The sequence below is a fragment of the Pseudophryne corroboree genome, chromosome 1 (assembly GCF_028390025.1).
Source record: "Pseudophryne corroboree isolate aPseCor3 chromosome 1, aPseCor3.hap2, whole genome shotgun sequence".
Lineage (NCBI taxonomy): Eukaryota > Metazoa > Chordata > Amphibia > Anura > Myobatrachidae > Pseudophryne > Pseudophryne corroboree.
In genome coordinates, this window is record NC_086444.1 from 944334509 (window position 1) to 944362042 (window position 27534).

General features: G+C 43.2%; 1 protein-coding gene across 6 annotated transcripts in view; it reads right to left on the reverse strand.

Moving 5' to 3' along the window:
* INPP4B (inositol polyphosphate-4-phosphatase type II B) overlaps positions 1–27534 on the reverse strand; it is a 1055719-nt gene that overhangs the window by 820130 nt on the left and 208055 nt on the right. For 3 of the 6 annotated variants that reach the window (XM_063920402.1, XM_063920401.1, XM_063920400.1), the window contains exons 3-4: positions 19528–19646; positions 3020–3136 (exon numbers count right to left, since the gene is read on the reverse strand). In XM_063920402.1, coding sequence (XP_063776472.1) covers positions 3020–3136; positions 19528–19646 — 236 coding nt within the window. Of the gene's footprint in view, positions 1–2920; positions 2965–3019; positions 3137–19220; positions 19353–19527; positions 19647–27534 lie in introns of those variants that run through there. The other 3 variants (XM_063920405.1, XM_063920404.1, XM_063920403.1) reach the window with 2 other exon arrangements.

Below are 27534 nucleotides of genomic sequence, written 5' to 3' on the forward strand. Positions count from 1 at the left end.
ACCAGCATACTGCCAGATCATCATGTAACATTGATGATTTACTCGTTTCTGGTCTGCAGCTAATCTGCAGTCTCCACCGTCTTAGTATTGCTGGGATTCCGCACTGCAATCAGCAGTTAACCTGTGCTCCCAAGTACTGTATCAACGCTGCTGTGACCTTCAGCTCTACAATCTACAAATATTCCCTGTGACTCCTCTGTCTCTGCATTGCTTGGATCCCATTCCAATCACACTTAGGGGGAAATTTACCACAGGTCAATTTTGAACAATTTAAAATTGATGAATATTTGTCAATATTGATTTTATACTTCCAGGGCCAAAACACACATTTAGTAATTTTGAAAACATTGGTTTCGAGAAATTTTCCTTGATTTTAAATCGATTAAAATCATACTTTAGCATACACCCCCACACACACACAACCCCCCCCCCCCCCCCCTACAGCTTCACCTCTGTCTCAAGCTCAGTGCTGCTGGCAGCTGCACCTCACTGATTACAAGATTGTCCTGTGTGCTAAGTATTCAGCTCTGTTGTAAGCTTTTACCCAATTCTATAGACTTGCTCATCTGCCTGCATCTCAGTGCTTCTGTGAGTCCCTCTTCTAATTATGATTTCCACCTGTGGAGCTTCAGCTAATCTAACACCAGGGTGCTCCTTTCTCCTGTTTTCAAGTCCTGCAAGCAAGTTATTCCTCTGCATAGAGCACATATTATAGTGGGTTGATTTCCAGAGTTTTCTCAGTATAAGCATTAAAAACACAGATGCAGTCTCTAGTTATCAGAAACACCAGTTCTAGCCTAGTAAACAAGCGTAGCTGATCTCAGCCCGGCACCCAGCAAAGCTGGACCAAGCCCGGCATCCAGCATAGCCAGTCCCAACCCAGTCAGAATCATTACCTGTCCCAATCTGGTCTCCAGTGTCCCTGATCCTAATCTGGTCTCCAGTGTCACCGAACCTAATACAGTCTTTAGTGTCACCGATCCCAATCCGGTCTCCAGTGTCACCAATCCCAATTCGGCCTCTAGTGTCACTGATCCCAATCTGGTCTCCAGTGTCACAAGTTCCAGTGCGCTCTTCTAACCTTCCTCTTCCTAGTATATTTCAGCCCTGCCTCTTCACCCCAGAGTCCTCTCCAGTGACTAACATCATTCGTGTACTTTTCAATAATCCCTATCAGCTTTCATCAATACAGCACACTGGTACCAGTCACTGTGTCCCACAAACAAATCAACGGATCCCGATACCCCTTTCTGTATCCTACAAAATATAATCTAATTTTCTAATTTCCAAAACTTCTGTACTAAGCAACGCAAGACCCGATCCACTCAACAACAGGTTTCTGTAAAATCAAGGTGCATTTCAGGAAATGCATGTGCATACACAAAACATATTGTCTGGCTACGAAATGCAGATGATCTCAGTAGGTCATATTAAGGTTGAGGGAAGAGAAGGAGGTGGAGGATGTCACAGTTAAAATAGAGCTCAAAGAGGTGCTCTAAAGCTTCTATGCTCACTACATTATGTACAATATGACTGTGGTTACCATGCTGTTTCTTATAACCTGCCACAGTGAATAAAGTTTAAGGGGAAGAAGGAAAAAACAAAACAACAACACTTTTTTCCATTAGATTGCTGCTTTAATTATGGGACTAATTATCCATGTTAAAGTCAAAATATTCTACTGTCATATGGGCATACTCAACTAGCCATGGGGCATACCCTTTCACCCTAACTGTTGGTGCTGCATGATTCAATTAGCTGCGGGAACCCCATGCACTAATTACCAGAGGCAGCTCTTCAGCAGATTCTGCACTTTTACGCGCAGGGACATGCATTGATTCCACAGTTTACACGGAATCAGTGGGTTAGCTCGAAACGGAGTGGTTACAACATGGGGAAAAGCTGATTAACTGAATAGCTTTTCCCCATGTGTCGCTGACAACTAGCCGCGAGAGTTTGAATATGCCCCATAGAATAATACAGTATATGTACGTGCATAAACAGGAATTGCTATGATTTAAAAACATACAACATAATATTCATGAAAGTGGAACACATAAAAATCAGCAATGGAGATATTCACCAAAACAGTCCAGAATAAAATCCAGCTTCAGCACATTTTCATAGATCCCTTGAAATTCCAGGGAAGCAATAACTATATAGTCATATGCATATTTACATTTTCTAAAATCATAGCAGTGTTTTCAAATGTCATTTAGTGAGAAAATAAAACGCGTTGGTATACCCAAAGTAATTACAAGGAAATGTGCTAAACAACCTCAAAAGCAATCATCAAGAGAAATGAGTATGAAATGGTAGAATCACATGTAGTGACAAAACAGTTAAATATACCAGATTCTGTTACTATTTTCTGCTTATTACAAACAAAACTAGAACCGGGGATATAAATCCATGACATCTGGAAGAGGAAACTTTTCGGACTTCCCGCCTACAAATTCATGGCCTCACTTCACGTTCAGGTTTTCAGCGAGATGTTACTTAATGTTCCGCCAACATTGATATAACAGGTTACCAGATTGCTGTGAAGAGCCCATTTGTACAAGCCATATTTCTTGTAAGGTTATTTGCAGTGTTTAATTTAATCCATCTGTTCTCTTTCTAAACTGCAGAAAAGCATACGACACGCTCCACTGAGCTTTAAGTACGTCTGCAGTTAACCCCCCTCAGACACAAGGAACATCTCAAGAAATGCATCCACAGTCAAACCAACAGCAAAAATAAGGGCTTGGTTCATAAAAAATGAATGCAGAACATTTATATTTAAATAGCTGGTGCTCAGTCTGTGGCATTTCAGCATTGACCAAAACAGCATTTGCCAGTCTAGAAAACATCCACTTATCACCTCAAAGTGTAATTACGAAGTTCACCGAATAGAAAATGGCACATGTAGTGCACTTACCCTGGCCATAGCTAGCGTTAATGTCATTCTACTGAGCCCTGAAGTGGATTGAGGCAAGCAAGTGGTGAAAAATAAAAGAAGTGCCAATAAGATACTTACAGTTTCTTGAGACTTATCCTTGACATTATACACCGTGAGCTTTATTTTAGTTTCTTCATAGATGGGATACTCCGAGGGAAACGTCACACCAGTCAAAAACAGTGGGTCTCTTGTTCCCTGTATAGCACAAGCAAACAGTTTAAGCTCAATGAGGTGGCAGCTGCTTGCGGCATAGAAAGCAACTGACAGACAAGCATGCAGACAAGAGGGCGAAGGGGGGAGAGATATTGATTTCAAAGAACACTTTCAGTTCCGTCCAGAGTCTGAAGTTGCCATCCTTTCATAGGGTATCGTCTGGGCATGCTATGAGAGATGCTTTTGGAAAGTACAGCAGTCTGGTAGTGACCAGTAGAAGAGTGAACGCCTCTTTGTCAACATCTATCATTAGCATTATTAGTGTGCCCTAGTACACTGGTTATTTTTCCTATGCCAGGTTTTTAGAAGTATTTCCCTAGAGCCAGCTGTCACACTGCTTTGTCTCTCTTTTCAGGGGACATGTGCTGTAATTTGTACAAAAGCCACACCAATGAAGGCAGCTGTAATGAGGGCAGCATTTGGGGATTAAAATCCACAAAGTAAAACATTCAGCTGACAATGATATCTATTTCTACAAACCCTGTTTGCTGTCAGGTTCACGCACAGATTTAGACTTTGTTCTTGACAGTTGCCTTTTATCCATTCATTCCATTTTCTAACACCCATTTGACCTAAATATCCAACGAGAACATCTGTTTTAAAATACAGCTAATAACACTCTTGTATCCGTCAGGATGTTTCATTCACCTGAACACTAGTGGTATTTTTAGAATGGACAGGAAATGACTGATATGGTTTTGAGAAAACAGACTAAACTACACTACGTTCATTGATGAACTGTGATGACAAAATAGTTATTTGAGATGTAGGCAAAAGTGTATTTAGCTTTATTTAAAAAGTTCAAATACTGAACAAAGTGGCAAAAAGGACTGTCTGTTATATTACACAATGCAAATGGCAGTAGTGCCATTCAACTAGTATGAAGGATTTTAAAAGTAAGTGTATTAGGCATTTATCCACATTTATGGAAATGAAAAACGGGTATTGTATATTGACTTTTGACTTTTTTTTGCTGACTAAGAGCTTCCATGATCTTACTCAAAGTGAGCAGTAATATATTATATGCACTAAGAGCAAAGGAAATCACATAATTATGGAAATCTTTTGCACCGGTTTTCAGATTTTTTTTTCAACTGTTATGAATAAAAAGAAGAGGAGACAGCAACAGCATTATTTTGTTTCTGATAATGTTATTACTGTATAGTTAGCAACCTGATATGTGTAACATACTTCCACAGAAATATGGCAACATTCACTCAACTACATGGTTGTTAAATATTCAAGTAAAAGAGATATTTCATACTAATTTGTTTCCGGGTTTTTCTCCACTTCAAGATTAAAAATGCTCTTATTGAATGCATGTTTCAACCCCTTAGGTGCATACACACGGTGCGATGTAACCTTACGATTTTTACTATGTAATCAAAATCGGAAGAAAAGCTAGTGCAAATCGCACTGTGTGTACACAGCTTGCGTTACCGTTGTGTGTTCCTATGGGGTCGGTATCGCAAGAAAAGATAGACTGTGCAGGCGAGGCAATTTTGACTATGTTGTGTACAATCTAGTACATAGGGGGTCATTCTGACCCGATCGCACGCTGCAGTTTATCGCAGTGGTGCGACTGGATCAGAACTGCGCATGCGCCGATGCATGCCAGACAGACGAAGGCCGTCGGTCCGCTATGATCGCCTCTGCCGATTGACAGGCAGAGGCGGTCGCTGGGCGGGTGGGGGTGGAACGGCGGCGTTTGGCTGCCGTTTTGTGGGCGCGGTCCGGCCAACCCAGGCGTCTCCGGACCGAACGGAGGGCGGGATGCAGCGGCTGCGTGACGTAACACGCAGCCGCTGCGGGCCGGGGAGCAATGAGTAGCTCCCGGCCAGCACGCTAAAGCTGCGCTGGTCGGGAGCTACTCTTGAAGTGCAAAGGCATTGCCGCTGTGCGATGCCTCTTCACTTCTGCGGGAGGGGGGGCCGGCACTGACATGTGGGGTGAACTAGCCCTGTGCTCGGCATCCCCCCGCATGTCTGAGTTCATGATCGTAGCTGTGCTAAATTTAGCACAGCTACGATCATCTCGGAATGACCCCCATAGTACAGTCAAAATTGCACTTAGTCAAAATCTCACATAGTCAAAATCTCAAGTAAAGATAGTCTCGGTGGTTCAGGGCTGCGGGGAGTTCAGGGGAAATTGCAAAAGTCAAAATCGGAGCTAGTCAATATCTCATTGTGTGTATGCACCTTACGAGACTCTGCATTTACACACACTATTCACCTGTACAATACAGGCAGTAGTCCCAGGCATATTGGTGGCAGGATTCATGTATCATATCCACATTCATGTGCCCAGCATTGGAGCATGCTCTGCAGATTGACAAGTTTTTAAAATGTAAGTGTCCTGGAAAATCCTGGAGGGGCAACCAGGAGGGAAGAACAATAGGGCAGATGTATTAAGCCTGGAGATGGCATAAAGAAGTGATAAAGTGGTTATAAATGCAAGGTGATAACGCACCAGCCAATCAGCTCAAATATGTAAATTAACAGTTATGAGCTGATAGGCTGGTGCGTTATCACCTTGCACTTATCACCGCTTTATCACTTCCTTATGCCTTCTCCAGGCTTAATACATCTGCCCCAATGATTGCAATTATCGCATCGCACATACTGTACAATGCCGGGAATCATGTCATTAAGTTCGGGGACTGTATTCTTCACAGGGGAAGTTTGTGAAATCCAGGAGATTGGTCTGCTCATCAAGAAATGTGAGAGACTAACGGACATTCCAAGAGAGAAGGCAAGTCTGACTCTCGTTTTGTGCTGGATAGTAATATAGGCCATTGCATGGAGCTGAAGCACAAGCATGGGTGTCATTATCACTAGGCTAAAGCCGCATACTGCCACTAAAACAATCATACTCCCAAAGCATACAGTATAAGCGGGATGCGGTCAAGATCCCGGCGGTCAAAATACCGACGCCGGAATCCCAACCGGCACAATCCCGACATATTCTCCCTCCGTGGGTGTCCAAAACACCCATAGAGGGAAAATAAATTAGTGTGCCCGCAGCGTGGATAGCGAAGCAAGCCCGCAAGGGGCTGCATTCCGCTTGCCACCTCTGTCGGGATTGTGTGGTCGGGATTTCGGCGTCGGTATTTCGACCGCCGGGATCCCATCCAGTGGGATTTAGTACTGATCCCGTATAAGCACGTCACCTGCCTGCAATCAGGATCAGTAGCAAATATAAGCAAGTGTATTCCTTACAAGTGAAAGCAAGGTGTCCAATGAGAGGACTCCACAGACCCCCTTCCCCAATCACAAATGCAAATGCTAATTACCACCTGAACTAATTTTTAAAGAATATACGACAGCTATAAGTTTCCTAAATTTGCTTTAGGGATTGCATTCATTAACGTTAAACCAGCATTTGTACCTTGGTAAAAACTCATAGCAAATATAAAAGCATTTACATTTTACTGTAGCCTTCATGTGCATTTGTATCTGATAAACACAAAAAATGGAGCATGCAACTTTCTAATAATGTAACAAACTGAAGTTAAACACCATTGAGTATGATAAGACATACAACGGTTTCTGGTGTTTTACATAATTAAAAATACATGTAAAATGCATTCAATAATTCCACTTGGTGTGAGCCCGTAGCTGTATCTCTGCATAAAACTCTGCGCGTTATTGCCTTGTCATGTCGACCTCAATGCACTAAGATGCGATCTGACAGTTTATAATTGTATTTTATTATATGAGCAGAACTAAGGAGTATATTTGCTATACAGTGGATCTTCAAAACACTTGATTTTTGCAGCTGTTGGATGCTAGATTCAATAATATTTAGTGCCTGATTTTGCATTTAATATTATTGACTTTTTAAATAAGGCTGGCAAAATCCATTGCTTAGTAAATATACACTTAATACCTGTTAAACTCAATTTAGTGGCATATGTATTTTGCAGCACTGCCACGATTATTAACAAACTATATTGCATCGGATATTTTCATTTTTAATAAAAATATCGCGGCTACTGTATGTACTAAACTAAACAAGCAGGCACAACAGTAGTGATAAAGTCCATGCAATGCTTGATTCCCATGCAGAATGACGTGCTGCGTATGAAAAAACAAAAACAAATACATGTAGTGTAATACAGTTTTTTACAATAAACTATAATAGTTTGTTAAGAAACTTCTTTATCCCGTGAAATACAAGTAAAAAAAATATTTTATTTGATATGTTAGAAGTGTGCTATAGCTATATAGACACACTATTTTTTTTAATCAAAAAGTGCAAAAGGTGGTGTATTTGACACAAAAGGGCAGCGTACCCCACTCACTACAATCAATTCTAAGTATCACCCCTATTTCGAATATAGATATATGGGCGTACCCCACTCACTGTTGGTAAGATAAGTCAACCACATATCAAGGTATCTTTACGAATCAGTTAGTGGATATGTGTGGTCTTCAGGTTGTGGATATAGTAAGTGTACCCAACTCACAATGTTGTACAGGTTTCAAAAGCACATCAAGGTATCTTTTCCTTTAGATCCTCAGGAGGTCATCCTCATGATGATATAATATCCACAGCACCACGTAAATTCCATTAAAAAAAAGTTTTTTTATTGTACACAATTGTGTACAATAAAAAACTTTATATTTCAAGATGATATAATATCCACAGCACCACGTAAATTCCATAAAAAAAGTTTTTTTATTGTACACAATTGTGTACAATAAAAAAACTTTTTATGGACTTTACGTGGTGCTGTGGATATTATATCATCTTGAGGATGACCTCCTGAGGATCTAAAGGAAAAGATACCTTGATGTGCTTTTGAAACCTGTACAACATTGTGAGTTGGGTACGCTTACTATATCCACTAACCGATTCGTAAAGATACCTTGATATGTGGTTGACTTATCTTACCAACAGTGAGTGGGATACGCCCATATATCTATATTCGAAATAGGGGTGATACTTAGAATTGATTACGGTGGATTGAAGGTCCTCGTCCAGGAGACATCCGAAAGATACCTTGATGTGCTTCAAGCTGTCTCTAACACTGTGAGTGGGGTACGCCCTCTTTTAGTAACACCATAGAAGTTAAAGATACCTTTATGAGCCTTCGTCAGCCCCTAACTATAGTGAGTGGGGTACGCTGCCCTTTTGTGTCAAATACACCACCTTTTGCACTTTTTGATTAAGACGCACTAGATCCATCTAAAGGACAAAATAAATAGTGTGCATATATAGCTATAGCACACTTCTAACATATCAAATAAACTTTTTTTTTGAGTTGTATTTCACGGGATAAAGACGTTTTTTAACAAACTATTATAGTTTATTGTAAAAAAAAAAACTGCATTACACTATATGTATTTGTTTTTTCCATACGCATCACGTCATTCTGCATGGGAATCAAGCATTGCATGACAAACACCACAGAATTTCTCCATAAAAGGGAACGGATTTTATACTACACTTTCAATTTTATATTTTTTTCACTGAAATTTAAGCGCCCAGGGCGGCATTTCTCTCACCTTGTTTCTTTTCTAGTTTGTATTGTGATGTATGGTGACATCCTAGGGAGATAAGCCATCTAGGGCAGCTACATTAAGCGCCAGTGAGCAGGAATCCTTCAAAAAAATTTTGGTACAATAGTAGTGATAACCGTTGTCCCTGTGAGTTACTTCCATGGCATATTGGAGGAGTATTTTATGTTTGTGAAAGACTCTTCCAGGAAATCTAACACTGGGCATACACAGTGTCAGTTTGCAGAGTCTGACGGAAGATATCTCTCCTGGGAGTAAAGATTTGCTTAGGGGTCTATTTATCAACAGTTTTTTTTCTCCATAAAATTATGTAGAAACCGCAGTTTCTGCATAATTTTATGATTTCTTAGTTACTAAGTACAGATGTAGCCACGCTGAGCTTTGCCACCAAGCGTCTTATCTGCGACAAAGCTGGCGCGGCTAGTTTGACCGCGACTATAACGCGCACATGGGTATGCACACGCACGGCCATAGGAATTAATGGACAGCATACCAAGACGCAGCTCAGCTTGCTAAGGGAGTTATTCAGGTTTGTTAGCAAACCAAAAAAGCACTCTAATGGTCAAAACCATGTGCACTGCAGGTGGGCCAGATGTAACCTGTGCAGAGAGAGTTATATTTGGGTGAGTTATATTGTTTCTGTGCCGGGTAAATACTGGCTGCTTTATTTTTAAACTGCAAATTAGATTTCAGTTTGAGCACACCCCACCCAAATCTAACTCTCTCTGCACATGTTATATCTGCCCCCCCCCCCCCCCCCCCCCCCTGCATTACACATGGTTTTGCCCATTAGTGTGCTTTTTAGTTTGCTAACAAACCTGAATAATGCTCTAAGTTGCACCCGTGGCTTGGTACAGCACGTATGCCTGTGCAGCCATGTCGCGGGTAAGATGAGCGTGGCTATATCTGAACTACTAGCTTTATACAGGAGATGTCACACAGATCTACTACAGAAGGCTAATTAGTGCTGCAGACTGCATTCCCCATTATTATCAATGGGACTATAATACGACTCCTGTGTACAAGTTTGGCCTCGTTGGTTTACACTAGTGATGAGCGGGTTCGGTTTCTCGGAAACCGAACCCCCCCGAACTTCACCTTTTTTACACGGGTCTGAGGCAGGTTAGAACCTTCCCGCCTTGCTCGGCTAACCCGAGCGCGCCCGAACGTCATCATCCCGCTGTCGGATTCTCGCGAGATTCGGATTCTATATAAGCAGCAGCGCGTCGCCGCCATTTTCACTCGTGCATTGGAGATGATAGGAAGAGGACGTGGCTGGCGTCCTCTCCGTTTATTGTAGAAGTTGATTGCTTTATTTCTTATTTGTGGGGAGGATTGGGGAGCAGCTGTTAGGAGGAGTACAGTGCAGAGTTTTGCTGATAAGTGACCACCAGTTTTTATCCGTTCTCTGCCTGAAAAAAACGCTCCATACCATATCTGTGCTCAGTGTGCTGCATAATATATCTGTGCTGAGTGCTCACACTGCTTAATTGTGGGGACTGGGGAGCAGCTATAGCAGGAGTACAGTGCAGAGTTTTGCTGACAGTGACCACCAATATACGTTGTCTGCCTGAAAAACACTCCATATCTGTGCTCAGTGTGCTGCTTTATTGTGGGGACTGGAGACCACCAGTATAATTAATATTATATAGGAGGAGTACAGTGCAGAGTGCACTGCTGTACCTACCTCTGTTTCGTCATCCATTAAGTATACTATCCATCTACATTCTATACCTGTGGTGCATTTTAGTTTTGCAGTTTGCTGACACAGTGTCCACCAGTATACTATATATACTATAGCAGTACGGTAGGCCACTGCTGTACCTACCTCTGTGTCGTCACTCGTCATCCATTAAGTATACTATCCATCTACATTCTATACCTGTGGTGCATTTTAGTTTTGCAGTTTGCTGACACAGTGTCCACCAGTATACTATATATAGCAGTACGGTAGGCCACTGCTGTACCTACCTCTGTGTCGTCACTCATCATCCATTAAGTATACTATCCATCTACATTCTATACCTGTGGTGCATTTTAGTTTTGCAGTTTGCTGACAGTGTCCACCAGTATACTATATATAGCAGTACGGTAGGCCACTGCTGTACCTACCTCTGTGTCGTCACTCGTCATCCATTAAGTATACTATCCATCTACATTCTATACCTGTGGTGCATTTTAGTTTTGCAGTTTGCTGACAGTGTCCACCAGTATACTATATATAGCAGTACGGTAGGCCACTGCTGTACCTACCTCTGTGTCATCACTCGTCATCCATTAAGTATACTATCCATCTACATTCTATACCTGTGGTGCATTTTAGTTTTGCAGTTTGCTGACAGTGTCCACCAGTATACTATATATATACTTATAGCAGTACGGTAGGCCACTGCTGTACCTACCTCTGTGTCGTCACTCGTCATCCATTAAGTATACTATCCATCTATATTCTATACCTGTGGTGCATTTTAGTTTTGCAGTTTGCTGATAGTGTCCACCAGTATACTATATATATACTTATAGCAGTACGGTAGGCCACTGCTGTACCTACCTCTGTGTCGTCACTCGTCATCCATTAAGTATACTATCCATCTACATTCTATACCTGTGGTGCATTTTAGTTGTGCGCAGTAAATATAGTAGTAGGCCATTGCTATTGATACTGGCATATAATTCCACACATTAAAAAATGGAGAACAAAAATGTGGAGGTTAAAATAGGGAAAGATCAAGATCCACTTCCACCTCGTGCTAAAGCTGCTGCCACTAGTCATGGCCGAGACGATGAAATGCCATCAACGTCGTCTGCCAAGGCCGATGCCCAATGTCATAGTAGAGAGCATGTAAAATCCAAAACACAAAAGTTCAGTAAAATGACCAAAAAATCAAAATTAAAAGCGTCTGAGGAGAAGCGTAAACTTGCCAATATGCCATTTACGACACGGAGTGGCAAAGAACGGCTGAGGCCCTGGCCTATGTTCATGGCTAGTGGTTCAGCTTCACATGAGGATGGAAGCACTCATCCTCTCGCTAGAAAAAAGAAAAGACTTAAGCTGGCAAAAGCACAGCAAAGAACTGTGCGTTCTTCTAAATCACAAATCCCCAAGGAGAGTCCAATTGTGTCGGTTGCGATGCCTGACCTTCCCAACACTGGACGGGAAGAGCTTGCGGCTTCCACCATTTGCACGCCCCCTGCAAGTGCTGGAAGGAGCACCCGCAGTCCAGTTTCTGATAGTCAAATTGAAGATGTCACTGTTGAAGTACACCAGGATGAGGATATGGGTGTTGCTGGCGCTGGGGAGGAAATTGGCAAGGAGGATTCTGATGGTGAGGTGGTTTGTTTAAGTCAGGCACCCGGGGAGACACCTGTTGTCCGTGGGAGGAATATGGCCATTGACATGCCTGGTCAAAATACAAAAATAATCAGCTCTTCGGTGTGGAATTATTTCAACACAAATGCAGACAACAGGTGTCAAGCCGTGTGTTGCCTTTGTCGAGCTGTAATAAGTAGGGGTAAGGACGTTAACCACCTCGGAACATCCTCCCTTATACGTCACCTGCAGCGCATTCATCATAAGTCAGTGACAAGTTCAAAAACTTTGGGTGACAGCGGAAGCAGTCCACTGACCACTAAATCCCTTCCTCTTGTAACCAAGCTCCTGCAAACCACACCACCAACTCCCTCAGTGTCAATTTCCTCCTTACCCAGGAAAGCCAATAGTCCTGCAGGCCATGTCACTGTCAAGTCTGATGAGTCCTCTCCTGCCTGGGATTCCTCCGATGCATCCTTGAGTGTAACGCCTACTGCTGCTGGCGCTGCTGTTGTTGCTGCTGGGAGTCGATCGTCATCCAAGAGGGGAAGTCGGAAGACCACTTGTACTACTTCCAGTAAGCAATTGACTGTCCAACAGTCCTTTGCGAGGAAGATGAAATATCACAGCAGTCATCCTGCTGCAAAGCAGATAACTCAGGCCTTGGCAGCCTGGGCGGTGAGAAACGTGGTTCCGGTATCCATCGTTAATTCAGAGGCAACTATAGACTTGATTGAGGTACTGTGTCCCCGGTACCAAATACCATCTAGGTTCCATTTCTCTAGGCAGGCGATACCGAAAATGTACACAGACCTCAGAAAAAGACTCAGCAGTGTCCTAAAAAATGCAGTTGTACCCAATGTCCACTTAACTACGGACATGTGGACAAGTGGAGCAGGGCAGACTCAGGACAATATGACTGTGACAGCCCACTGGGTAGATGTATTGCCTCCCGCAGCAAGAACAGCAGCGGCGGCACCAGTAGCAGCATCTCGCAAACGCCAACTCGTTCCTAGGCAGGCTACGCTTTATATCACCGCTTTCCAGAATAGGCACACAGCTGACAACCTCTTACGGAAACTGAGGAAGATCATCGCAGAATGGCTTACCCCAATTGGACTCTCCTGGGGATTTGTGACATCGGACAACGCCAGCAATATTGTGCGTGCATTACATCTGGGCAAATTCCAGCACGTCCCATGTTTTGCACATACATTGAATTTGGTGGTGCAGAATTATTTAAAAAACGACAGGGGCGTGCAAGAGATGCTGTCGGTGGCCCAAAGAATTGCGGGCCACTTTCGGCATTCAGGCACTGCGTATAGAAGACTGGAGCACCACCAAACATTCCTGAACCTGCCCTGCCATCATCTGAAGCAAGAGGTGGTAACGAGGTGGAATTCAACCCTCTATATGCTTCAGAGGATGGAGGAGCAGCAAAAGGCCATTCAAGCCTATACATCTGCCCACGATATAGGCAAAGGAGGGGGAATGCACCTGACTCAAGCGCAGTGGAGAATGATTTCAACGTTGTGCAAGGTTCTGCAACCCTTTGAACTTGCCACACGTGAAGTCAGTTCAGACACTGCCAGCCTGAGTCAGGTCATTCCCCTCATCAGGCTTTTGCAGAAGAAGCTGGAGACATTGAAGGAGGAGCTAAAACAGAGCAATTCCGCTAGGCATGTGGGACTTGTGGATGGAGCCCTTAATTCGCTTAACCAGGATTCACGGGTGGTCAATCTGTTGAAATCAGAGCACTACCTTTTTTAGCCACCGTGCTCGATCCTAGATTTAAAACCTACGTTGTATCTTTCTTTCCGGCAGACACAAGTCTGCAGAGGTTCAAAGACCTGCTGGTGAGAAAATTTTCAAGTCAAGCGGAACGTGACCCGTCAACATCTCCTCCTTCACATTCTCCCGCAACTGGGGGTGCGAGGAAAAGGCTAAGAATTCCGACCCCACCCGCTAGTGGTGATGCAGGGCAGTCTGGAGCGAGTGCTGACATCTGGTCCAGACTGAAGGACCTGCCAATGATTACTGACATGTCGTCTACTGTCACTGCATATGATTCTCTCACCATGGAAAGAATGGTGGAGGATTATATGAGTGACCGCATCCAAGTAGGCACGTCAGACAGTCCGTACGTATACTGGCAGGAAAAAGAGGCAATTTGGAGGCCCTTGCACAAACTGGCTTTATTCTACCTAAGCTGCCCTCCCTCCAGTGTGTACTCCGAAAGAGTGTTTAGTGCAGCCGCTCACCTTATCAGCAATCGGCGTACGAGGTTACTTCCAGAAAATGTGGAGAAGATGATGTTCATCAAAATGAATTATAATCAATTCCTCCGTGGAGACATTCACCAGCAGCAATTGCCTCCAGAAAGTACACGGGGACCTGAGATGGTGGATTCCAGTGGGGACGAATTAATAATCTGTGAGGAGGGGGGTGTACACAGTGAAAGGGGTGAGGAATCGGAGGATGAAGATGAGGTGGACATCTTGCCTCTGTAGAGCCAGTTTGTGCAAGGAGAGATTGATTGCTTCTTTTTTGGTGGGGGCACAAACCAACCAGTCATTTCAGTCACAGTCGTGTGGCAGACCCTGTCGCTGAAATGATGGGTTCGTTAAAGTGTGCATGTCCTGTTTATACAACATAAGGGTGGGTGGGAGGGCCCAAGGACAATTCCATCTTGCACCTCTTTTTTCTTTCATTTTTCTTTGCATCATGTGCTGTTTGGGGACAATTTTTTGGAAGGGCCATCCTGTCTTGATTGACACTGCAGTGCCACTCCTAGATGGGCCAGGTGTTTGTGTCGGCCACTTGTGTCGCTTAGCTTAGTCAAACAGCCACCTTGGTGCGCCTCTTTTTTTCTTTGCATCATGTGCTGTTTGGGGACAATTTTTTGGAAGTGCCATCCTGCCTGACACTGCAGTGCCACTCCTAGATGGGCCAGGTGTTTGTGTCGGCCAGTTGTGTCGCTTAGCTTAGTCAAACAGCCACCTTGGTGCGCCTCTTTTTTTCTTTGCATCATGTGCTGTTTGTGGACAATTTTTTGGAAGTGCCATCCTGCCTGACACTGCAGTGCCACTCCTAGATGGGCCAGGTGTTTGTGTCGGCCACTTGTGTCGCTTAGCTTAGTCACATAGCCACCTTGGTGCGCCTCTTTTTTCTTTGCATCATGTGCTGTTTGGGGACAATTTTTTGGAAGTGCCATCCTGTCTTGATTGACACTGCAGTGCCACTCCTAGATGGGCCAGGTGTTTGTGTCGGCCACTTGTGTTGCTTAGCTTAGTCACACAGCCACCTTGGTGCGCCTCTTTTTTTCTTTGCATCATGTGCTGTTTGGGGACAATTTTTTGGAAGTGCCATCCTGTCTTGATTGACACTGCAGTGCCACTCCTAGATGGGCCAGGTGTTTGTGTCGGCCACTTGTGTCGCTTAGCTTAGTCACACAGCCACCTTGGTGCGCCTCTTTTTTTCTTTGCATCATGTGCTGTTTGGGGACAATTTTTTGGAAGTGCCATCCTGTCTTGATTGACACTGCAGTGCCACTCCTAGATGGGCCAGGTGTTTGTGTCGGCCACTTGTGTCGATTAGCTTAGTCAAACAGCCACCTTGGTGCGCCTCTTTTTTTCTTTGCATCATGTGCTGTTTGGGGACTATTTTTTAAATCGGCCATCCTGTCTGACACTGCAGTGCCACTCCTAGATGGGCCAGGTGTTTGTGTCGGCCACTTGGGTCGCTTAGCTTAGTCATCCAGCGACCTTGGTGCAAATTGTAGGACTAAAAATAATATTGGGGGTCATTCCGAGTTGTTCGCTCGTTTTTTTTTTTTGTCGCAACGGAGCGAATAGTCGCTAATGCGCATGCGCAATGTCCGCAGTGCGACTGCGCCAAGTAAATTTGCTATGCAGTTAGGAATTTTACTCACGGCATTACGAGGTTTTTTCTTCATTCTGGTGATCGTAATGTGATTGACAGGAAGTGGGTGTTTCTGGGCGGAAACAGGCCGTTTTATGGGAGTGTGTGATTTAACGCTACTGTTTCTGGGAAAAACGCGGGAGTGGCTGGAGAAACGGAGGAGTGTCTGGGCGAACGCTGGGTGTGTTTGTGACGTCAAACCAGGAACGACAAGCACTGAACTGATCGCAGATGCCGAGTAAGTCTGGAGCTACTCAGAAACTGCTAAGAAGTGTCTATTCGCAATTCTGCTAATCTTTCGTTCGCAATTTTAATATGCTAAGATTCACTCCCAGTAGGCGGCGGCTTAGCGTGTGCAAAGCTGCTAAAAGCAGCTTGCGAGCGAACAACTCGGAATGACCCCCCATTGCGAGGTGTGAGGTGTTCAGAATAGACTGGAAATTAGTGGAAATTATGGTAATTGAGGTTAATAATACTATGGGATCAAAATGACCCCCGAATTCTATGATTTAAGCTGTTTTTAGGGGTTTTTGAAAAAAACACCCGAATCCGACAAAAAATTTTCGGTGAGGTTTTGCCAAAACGCGTCCGAATCCAAAACACGGCCGCGGAACCGAATCCAAAACCAAAACACAAAACCCGAAAAATTTCCGGTGCACATCACTAGTTTACACCGTCCTCAGATGGTGCAAACCACTTCAAGTCTATGGAGGCTTTACTCGCGGGAGAGAGATCTTCTGATCCCTCTACTGCAGCCTCTGCAGTGTCAGGTTCCCTGGAGGAGTCATTCACAAATGTGAAAGATTTCCTCCAAAATGCAGGGAATGTAACGTGCTGCGTGCAGGGATAGCGGTTATCTCTAACTTTATTTATTTATTTATTACCAGTTATTTATATAGCGCACACATATTCCGCAGCGCTGCACAGAGAATACTTGGCCATTCACATCAGTCCCTGCCCCAGTGGAGCTTACAATCTAGATTCCCTACACACACACATTCACGCTAGGTTTAATTTTGTAGGGATCCAATTAACCTACCAGTATATTTTTGGATTGTGGGAGGAAACTGGAGTACCCACAGGAAACCCACACAAGTATGGGGAGAATATACAAACTCCACACAGTTGAACCATGGTGGGAATTGAACCCATGACCTCAGTGCTGTAAGGCAGTAATGCTAACCATTACACCATCCGTACTGACAAACTTTAATACATACTGGGGACATTTTAATTAAAATTGAAAATATATATTGTGATACAGATTGCTAATAAATGTGGCAGTGCCACAATTATTAATAGGCCCCATAATCTTTGCAATTTAAAATGAGAAGAAATAACAAAAGAGAAAGCATATAAGTAATAGTCTCAAACCAGTTGCGTCACTATGGGGGTGTGGGCCGCAACCGAGTGTCACCCGCCAAAGGGTCACACTAAAATGCTGGCTCCTGATCAGTCACAGAAGCTTGGTGCTGTAATGTAACACTACATGCAGCACCCGGCTCCTGTCACTGTGTAGGAGTCGGAACTGCAGACAACACACTCACTGGGGGCAGCCAGCATCTCTGGGTCTCCCGAGGTGGCAAAAATGGGAATTTAGGACGTGGTTATGCCCCCTTCCCCTTACGAAGGCACGCCACTCTTTTTTGTGATGCCATCTACAGAACGCACATAAATCCATGAGAGTCACCCCAGGTGTCATTGGGGTAAGTGACACCTCTGTCCCAAACACTGTCCTCAAGGCACCCTAATGGCCCATGTTTTAAGGATAACTAAACCCTCAATCAATTTAACCATCTGTGCTCTGCCATGGATAGCCTTAAAGCCTGGACCGTTAGGAGGCCTTAAGAACCTCTAGTATAAGGAAACTAGAAATGGATACAAATGTAACAGATGCTGCATTGGTAAATTCCACAGAATATAAACATATCCTTTCTATTTATAAAACATGAGTTCATTAATGGAATAGCAATATGTAGTGTCTCTTCACATCATCGTCATCTATACATTTCAGTGGTCAGTGTTAAAGTCTACATTATAAGCTCCCTGCGGGTTTCATTTTCAAACATCAACGTAAGTGCCAGATGATGCAACCAATATTTATCCAGCACTGGGTGGTATATTAGTAAATGATAATAATATAAATATATCCTATATGATGACAAACATATAACAACCATAGCAAAGAATTATACACAGTATAGAGCCTGTGGGCTAAGAACTATGCTAGCAATTCAGCCTGTAATATTTATCATAGCTGTGTTTATATACCCGTTCTGTTCCGAGCCTTGACATCCACAGGACAAGCAGGCAGGAAATGGAGTAGAACAAGAAAGTCTTTATAAGCAGGATTGTTCTGCTACATTACTGCTAATGCCACTGAAGCAATGAGAAGCATCCTGAGTACGACCATTAGCCTGGTTTAGCAGACCTATCAACTCCCACTGTTTATTTGCAAACCTCCCTGGTTTTAAGTCAGGATGTGATTTTTCGCTTGAGTGGCACCAGAGACTTCACACAGATTTGATAGCTTTTTCTTCCCTACCTAACTATAAGCTTTGGAATAAGGCATTTATGATTTCAGTGGATGCAGCAGTTTGATTAATCAATTGTAAACAGACCAGATATCCAAGCAGTGATGATCTGCTACAGAAAACGATCCACTTCGCCAGCAGACGGGCTCTAGTAGCAACGAGCCATATCGCTGTATCTCACATTTAACTGAGCCAGAAGAGAAGGAACAGCACAAACAAACACAGCTAAGGAACAGACAAGCGGTGTCAAGTGCATTGCAACAACCTTCTTGGGATGCTTAAAAGAGGGTAATAAAATCACTGCAGTGCAGAAATGCAATCACTTAGTGAAGAGGTTAGAGGGAAAGAATCTAGGTCATTCTCCAAGTAGAAAATAAACGTCTTCATTTCTTGGTACTAGAACAGTCTGCGAGCTAAAGCACAGAGATCTGTAGCAGGCTGTTTAAAGCACTGACTTGTAGAATAGCTCAAGATTCAGATGCTGCCAACCAGATTAGCAGTCAGCTGAAAATAAGCATTCATAGGAAGCATGCTGCACCAAATTATCCCAGCCTACATGCCTTAGGAACTGCAAATGTAGCCAGCAAAACAAACTAAACATCCTGAGGTATATTTTATTCCCAACTATGTCTCACATATAGGAGGTGCCATAACCAATATAAACAGTTCCTTTCCTGGCTGCCAGTACTCTTCCAGACTTCCTTCTTCCCCCTCCTCCCCCAGCAGGACAACAATGTGTAAAATCCTAACACACTTCAGCACTCCAGGCATATACGTACCCTTGCTTTCAACCGTAAACACTTCATGGTAAAAATAAAAGACCATAGACTACTGTATGTAGTAATACGGTAACTCCACAATCACTGATGCTAGATTCCTATGATGGAATATTCCTGTAGACAGTGCTGGAATGAACTGTCAGCTGTTAGTGTGGGTGAAATATAGAAATATGCTTGTCATGAAAAGACATGCACAATGTGTAAGCCCTGAAACAGCTCTAGCTAAAAGCATGCTGCACAAACGTGTAGGAACTTGGCTGAGCAACTTTACTAAGTAATGTGATACGCAGAAATAAAAAAGGCTCACCTCTACTATTTCAGTGTTAGCGTATCTGGTTAATGTCTGGTCTGCTGGATGTGCCACCGAGATCTGTACAAATGTGTTCAGTTTTCCATCACGAGCAGCGGTCAGCAAATCCTTGCATGCTGAAATTAGAAGAATAAATATAAATAGACTGTAAACAAAGCTAGTCTATAAATGTGCCACAGGACGAGACAGGCTAAGCATGAGCTGGGAATTACATCTCTGGAGACACAGCTGATTTAACAAAGGAAGTCCCTTGGAGTTACCTTTTCAGACATAGGAAGTCACATGTTAAAGCTGAGAATTCATTTCCAAAAGCAGGTCCGGTAATACTTTCCTGCTGAGGCACAGCATTGGTGTATGATTGCAGGCTAATCCGCACTAGCGCACACAGACAAATACCCTTAGCAGTTTTAGGATAAGTACATCAGCTCTGACCTTAAAACCATATCAACGTCATTCACTCTGTGGACGCAGACCTTGTGGCAAACTGCTATGGAGGATCTCTCTATAAAGCAGTTACTGATTAACTGGCTATGTCACACATGCCCAATGCTCGCGGAGACATTTAATGTAAATAAAGGTGTTTAACCATACACCAGTCGTACCCAAAGTTTATTTATTAAACACAATTTAAATGCACTTTAACATATGTGGCAACATAATTATAATAAATGAAGCAGACATAACATTTATGGCAAATGTTACATTAATTCAATATATAACATATACGATAGAAAATGGTGTTTACTACTGTATATGTGATCATACATGATATAAATGATCTATCTATCTATCTATCTATCTATCTATCTATACAGTATGTTACACACATAGATCTATCTATCAATCTATCTATCTATCTATCTATCTATCTATCTATCTATCTATCTATCTATCTAGATCAGGGGTGGCCAACCAGTCAGAGACAAAGAGCCAGCAAATCTTGTTAGGTACGTCAAAGAGCCGACACCAAGCCGAAGGAACGTGTGCAAAAATGGGGTGTGACCTTGTGCCTGCTAGGCCACACCCCTGGTATAAAATACAATGAAAATACCAGATCCACATAAAATACATTTTAAAGCCAGAATCAACATAAAATACATTAAAACAGACACTTCCACATAAAATAATGTAAAAATCCAGATCCACATAAAATATATTGAAAAAGCCATATTCACATAATACACTTCAGCTCCTCCATGCGTCACTCCAGCCAGCTCCCCATTGTGTCTCTCCTGCCAGGATTCTCCTTTATCACTCCAGCCAGCTCCCCATTGTGTCACTCCAGCCCACCCTCATATGTCACTACAGCCCAGTATCTGGCCAGCTACCTCCTGTGTCACTCCTGCCAGCACCCTCCTGTATCACTCCAGTCAACTCCCCCATTATGTCTCTCCTGCCTGGATCCTTCTGTGTCACTCCAGCCAGCTCCCCCTTGTGTCACTCCAGCCCACCCTCATATGTCACTTCAGCCCAGTATCTGTCTCCCTCAGTTTTCAGTTGCCGTAGTGCTGCTGTGTGTCTGGTTAGAGTGCACCAGTTTCCAGGATCTGTTGTGGTCAGGTGACTTTGAGTGTCGGGAGCCACATTTGAATAAAGAAAGAGCCGCATGCGGCTCAAGAGCCACAGGTTGGCCACGGCTGATCTAGATAGATAGATAGATAGATAGATCTATGTGTTTAATATACTGTATACATATTAGATAGACATACAGACAGACAGACAGACAGACAGACAGACAGACATATAGAAAGATAGATAGATAGATAGATAGATAGATAGATAGATAGATAGATAGATAGATAGATAGATAGGTGATTCTGGCAACAATTTTCTCTATCAGGGGCTCAGTAGTAATGGACTGACCAGCACAGCAGCTTGATGCAAAACAGCCACAATCCAAATTTAATGCAATAAAAGCATGTAAAAACTTGCAGCCATCATGTAGCAAAAAAGCATTGGTACTTATCACAGCGAAAGCAGAGATTCAGGGTGTATTGCCCATAGTATGTCTGTTGGTGGTCCCAAAGAGGTGGTCGAACTCACCCCCCCCCCCCCACCAGACCTCTCAGCCTCCGTGGATGCCACGCCCAAGCCCCTTCCTACCCACCTGGCAGGCATTCCTACTATAAAAGATGATTCACGCAGTGTGTGACACACACACTGAGTGATACACACACACACACACACACACACACACACACACACACACACACACTATAGGTATGGCCATTGACCATCGATGATTCCTAATCATCATTGGTTTATGGCTGATGTCGAATGCTTTTGCCCATTTTTTTTTATTGGCACATGGCCCAGCCAGCACCTTTCAGTGGTGGCCATCAAGTGGTGCAAACCATCAATGGTTCACCATAGATAGTTTATGTACCATTGGTTATCACCGATGGTGTCCATCGATGGACAGGCCACTGATGGCCATCCCTACACATGCACATTGGGGGGCAGATGTATATAGCAGCATAGACCGTGCTGTGAATATAAGACTAGAATGTCTCATTACCGAGGCAAAGCATGAAGCTACACCAAGATGTATTAACATCTTGTCTGCCAAAGCAGGGAAATGAAACTCCCCCTCCGGTGATCCCCACCACAGCACACCACAGTGCATCAGTGCTGATCCGCTGTGTTTCCACCCACCCTGGCCTGCTCAACTGGGCATGCGCAAGGTCTCGCTACTCTTGCGAGATCTCACATGCAGCCCGGAGCCAGCAGGCGCTGTAACCAGGGACAGAGCTGTCCCTGCTGTGGTGTATGGGCAACGCCACCTGCAGTTGTCAAAATCGATAGCTGCAGGGGTCGGAAAAGTCTGTGCAACTGACTGTTCATACATTGCCCTGCACATCAGCATGCTATGTTACAGACAGCAGCGCCGATAATGACAGGGGCACATTGAACTTTTAAAGAACTTTTATGCTCATATTACATCCAAGGTCTCTGAAATTAATGAGTATGTTGTTTACTAGCTCAGCATAAATTTGAGCTTTGTGGTTGCCCAGAAAGTTTCTGACAACCAGTATGAATGACATCCGCGCAATTCGCTCACCCTCACTCATGGAATCTACGAAGCCAGTATCGTTTATGAGCTGTCTTATTTGAGGGCCATTAAAAAATCCAGCTTTCAGTTTTTCTGTACTTAGCCCAGGCATTTTTCGTTCTATATACCCAAAGCATGGTCCATCCTGATCAAGAGCACCCTCGCCTCAGAGACATACTGTATCACACACTGCTCTGTATCACACAGCCTCTTTGCATATGCATGGTGATGGTGATGTACTGCGGCCTGGGCATGTGCAAAAAATATAGCTGATGGAGAAAATCTGTTTTTGTATTTGGAATTAGCACGCCCAGTATTACCAAAATTAATACTAACATTATAGATAGGGAGGCCAATCCCGGGATCGGCGGGATCCAGGGATTTAGGGCCAAAAACATCCTGGATTCAAACCTGGGTTTGGAAGCTCCGTTCCCGGGATTGAGGGATCAGCGTTGAGCGTCCTCAGGACACTTAGACGCTGCCCAGCTTCCACCTCTCAGCTCCCCAGCGCAGCGAGACCTCTCACACTGGGAGCCGCCGGGAGAGAGCAGATGAAGTGTCCCACCTGCCCGCCCCCACTGTATGGTGAGTTATGTGTGCGGATCGGGCAGGCCGGGGTGAGGCGAGGGGGGTGGCCACACAGGGAAACGCCTATCCTGGGAATCCCGGGATTGACCATTTTTCAATCCCGATACCTGGGGTTGAAAAAATGGACCGGGATTGGCCTTCCTAATTCCAGGCACAAAACAAAAACAAAAATTTGTTATGTACAGTAAAAAGTGTTATGTACAGTAAGTTGTACCACCATAAGATGGCCTATAAAAACTATTTCCTTATGGGGCATATTTACTAATTATCGTGTTTCAGACCCAACAATTAGAATTTTGTATCACCTCTTTTCGCTGTGATAAGAAATTCACATACCCCTGAATGTACTAAATTTCAAATGCACGGCCCGTCCCTGCAGGGTATAAAGTAAGGAAAATGCAAAGAGAATAATTTCCCTTTTGTATTGGGATCCAGGCCATTCTGCTCATGCAATATCAGCAGACCACACATGCATTCCGGAGGAACAGGGAGATGGGGAAAGAGGGCATTACGGTAAAATCAGCATCTGCCAGATATGTAGAAAAATTATTAACTTGCCAGAAAGAAGCCTAGATCAAAGTCAAGATTGGGGTAAAGAGTCTTGAGGTTGTATACCCATTTGACCTCCTCCTTAGAAATATGGGCTACATAATCTACACCTCTCCAGTCAGTCTTTCCGTACATTTCAAAGCCAATGCATTTGAAGTGGGGTCTCCATTATGGGCATTTATTCGCAAAATGGTTTGAAACACTTTGCGCTTTATTGTTTCTTTTTGATACTTCTTTAATGCTCAGGTCATCTGGAGTGGCCTACAAGGGCACTCCCACATATATACCATTCCTGCGGTACTGCATGTTATGTTTTCTTTTATGTGAATTCCTTCTTTGCGATATAAGACTAGAATGTCAAAGTTGTCCTGGTACTTTGGTGTCCTGTGGTTTTGTGTGCTTGGCTCTGGGGCAGTGGGAGAAACAGAGATCATCTTCTTTTAGCGTAAACTGTATCCCGGGCACCCCTCTGACAGGCTCCCACCCCCACCCAGAGCACACTGACATCATTAGCTTTCCCTCTTGTGCAGCAGTAAAACCAGGCAGCAAGAATGTGAGCACAACAGTATGAAGTACAGGCAGAGACACAGGAGTATCAGGTTTCATGAGCTACCGATGAAGTTTCCCAACCAGAGGAGAGATTGGAGGCGGGAAGAGAGCTATAAGTGACCCAGGAATCCCAGCTTCTCCTCTATATCGTCTGGGTGTCTGGGTCCTGTGTAACCTGTAATCTAATGAGAGCATTCAGTTCTAGAGAGAGACACACACACACAAAGAGTACTCCTTAGTCCTGTCCCAGTGTGTAAGTAGTACAGAGGCTGCTGCTAGTGCATTTTTGCAAGAAAAATTATAGATTTTATTTTTCCATGTGTATTTTGAGGTTAAGTTGTCTTTGTTCTACTACAAGAAAACTTTATAAAATAGTTGTCTCTCAATTAAGTGGAGCTATAAACAGTACCCAGGCATTACTAAAATACACAATCCATAATTCCCAACATGACCCATTCCAGGAGTGACAAAATGCTCTCTACCAGGACTTCCCCCTTAATTAATGATTGCAATCACTTTTGTAGAAAGACTTTTCTTATCAATGAAATAGTTCAACACAGGTGATACCAATCTTATACTGTTTTACGTGCCCCATATCACCCCCCACCCCACCCTCAATCCCCAAGGCCTAATCCGACCCTGACCGGGTCATCCAGTGATCTATATTTTTTATCTATATATATTTTATATCCCTCTTCCCCTACATTGTAAGCTCATTGGAGCAGGGCCCTCTTCCCCCCTGTTCTCACAGCCCTCTTCTCTTGCACTTCAATTAGAGCTCTCTCCTTCTCAGTGACTGTCTATACCTGCATTTTCTCTTGCTCGTGACTGTTCAACTCTTCCAATGGCTGCCCATCCGCAGTAGTACGCTGATTACTTCCTTGCTTCCTGACATCTCAGCTGTATTGTGTACTGAGAACTGTGGTGCTAATTGTTACCTGTGCTCTGTTTTAGTTTTCTGTGATGTTACATTCTGTATACCCTGTATTGTTCTAATGTGTGTTGTCTGTACAGCGCTACAATACACTTGTGGCACCTTATAAATAAATTGTAACAATAATAATAATAATAATAATAATAATAATAATAATAATAATAATCATCATCATCATCTACTTAATCCATTCAATTGAGTTTCAGGAAACCCTTAAAATCATCACTATGATAAAGGAAAGGGGAGCACCAAAAGCAGTGCACATCGGAAGGAACCTAAGGGACAGATCAGAAAAGATCAAGGTGCAATCAGAATCTGTGCACATATCAATCTAGAAGGCAAAGGAGTAAATTTACTAAGATGGGAGTTCTATTTAAGATGGGATGTTGCCCATAGCAACCAATCAGATTCTACTTCTCATTTATCTAGCACCTTCTAGAAGATAATACCTGGAAACTGATTGGTTGCTATGGGCAACATCCCATCTTAAATAGAACTCCCATCTTAGTAAATTTACCCCAAAGAGTCTGTGCATGTATCAATCTAGAAAGCAAAGAGTCTGGAGCTAACGATTTTTTTTGGCCGCTCAACATTCAAAGCGCTCTCCCCGTCAGCATGCACGGACGTTGAATTTACCCAAGATTAGAGGAATGGCCGCACAGAGATGGAGGTCACCCCGAAGATGTGATCTTCAAGAAATAAATGGCATGCGACAGAATGTACTTTAAGAAGGCATATTTGTAATTTGGCAAATAAAAAACATTTTATTAATTACTGAGTTTTTTTAAAAGCCTGTTACTCTGCCTCACCCTGTATATTGTAAATAATCCTAAAAGCATTATACTCATGAGAATGATAGGTGAGCTCTCTGCTGCTATCATTCAATATCCTCCATGAGTCATGCATATTGTGATGACCCAACATCAGCCATCTCGCAGTGGGAGCAAAGGGACAAGAGGGCTGAGGGTCAACAAATGAATTTAAGTTGATCCAATTTTTAAGTTGGATTAGTCGACTCTCATTAAAAAGTTAGAGATTTTGTTAAAAAAAAGTTTTAGTTTTGAACATTTGGGGCGTAAGTATTGAGTGTAGTATATTCTTCTCCATGAATTATTATACTTGTCAAAATAAATCAGTCCTCAGAGTCAATAATCATATTGATTATATTTTATAAAGTAAATGCTTATGTATTCATATCTCCCACTCACCTCTTGTTTCGGACATAAGGGGCCACCAAACAGTCACCAATCAATTTAATGCAAAAGTCTTCCATCTAATGCAGGCATTCCCAACCACGGTCCTCAAGGCACACTAACAGTGCAGGTTTTAGTGATATCCAGTCTTCAGCATAGGTGACTTAATTAGTAGCTGAGCTATTATGATTTAACCATCTGTGCTGCAGCCTGGATATCACTAAAACCTGCACTGTTGGTGTGCCTTGAGGACCGTGGCTGGGAATGCCTAATCTAATGGGTCTCCTGCAATAATCCTATGTTAAGAGTGAAGGATTAAATATGAGTGACAACCTTCTGAGAATTAGCTCCATGCACTGCAAAGTGGGATCTAAGTACCCATCAGCATGTGGCCTGGACCCCCAACATATATGGGCAATTAGTACATCCCCCCCTCAGCACCCCTGCTCATCCTTTACAATCTTAAGGTATATGTTCCAAGTTGCTTGATCCAGGAGGCTAATTTACTCTTTCAGGAGTCCGAGAGAGCTCCTTGAATTCTGAAGTCTTCCAGACAATCAGGATGAGTAGGCAGCTATGACACATACTTCATAGAAGATTTCAACCAGTCAGCTGCTCTGTATAATTTTATAATATGCAAATTATAAATGTTAGTTACTTCAATGCTGATTGGTTACCATGGACAACTTCTCCACTGGCTCACTTCTCCTCACTGTTCACTGCTTCATGAATAGACTCCTTTGACTTTGGATTAAGGTAACCATAATTATTACAAAATAACATCACAACTCTTTCACCAATATTGATTGCACCAGGCAACATTTGTGCCTAAACTGTTAATTTTACATAAAATCATAGTCTATTTGCATAAACATTTTTTGACAATGTTATTCAACCTGTCTAAATTTGGATGAATTCCAAAAAGAGCAGCTGTAGCAGGAAGCCATCTGGATCAGAGAGCACTGTTCTCACAGGAAGAATAGAAGTTTATAACAGGACACCCAATGTTCACTTGTTTATTAAGTGAGCTGCTTTCCCTAGTTAACCCCTCTGGTACAAAGGTGTTTGTGATATGTCCTAATATATATTGCCCTTATTTGCAAACTTTGAACAGTTACAGTTATATCCATTTTAAGGTT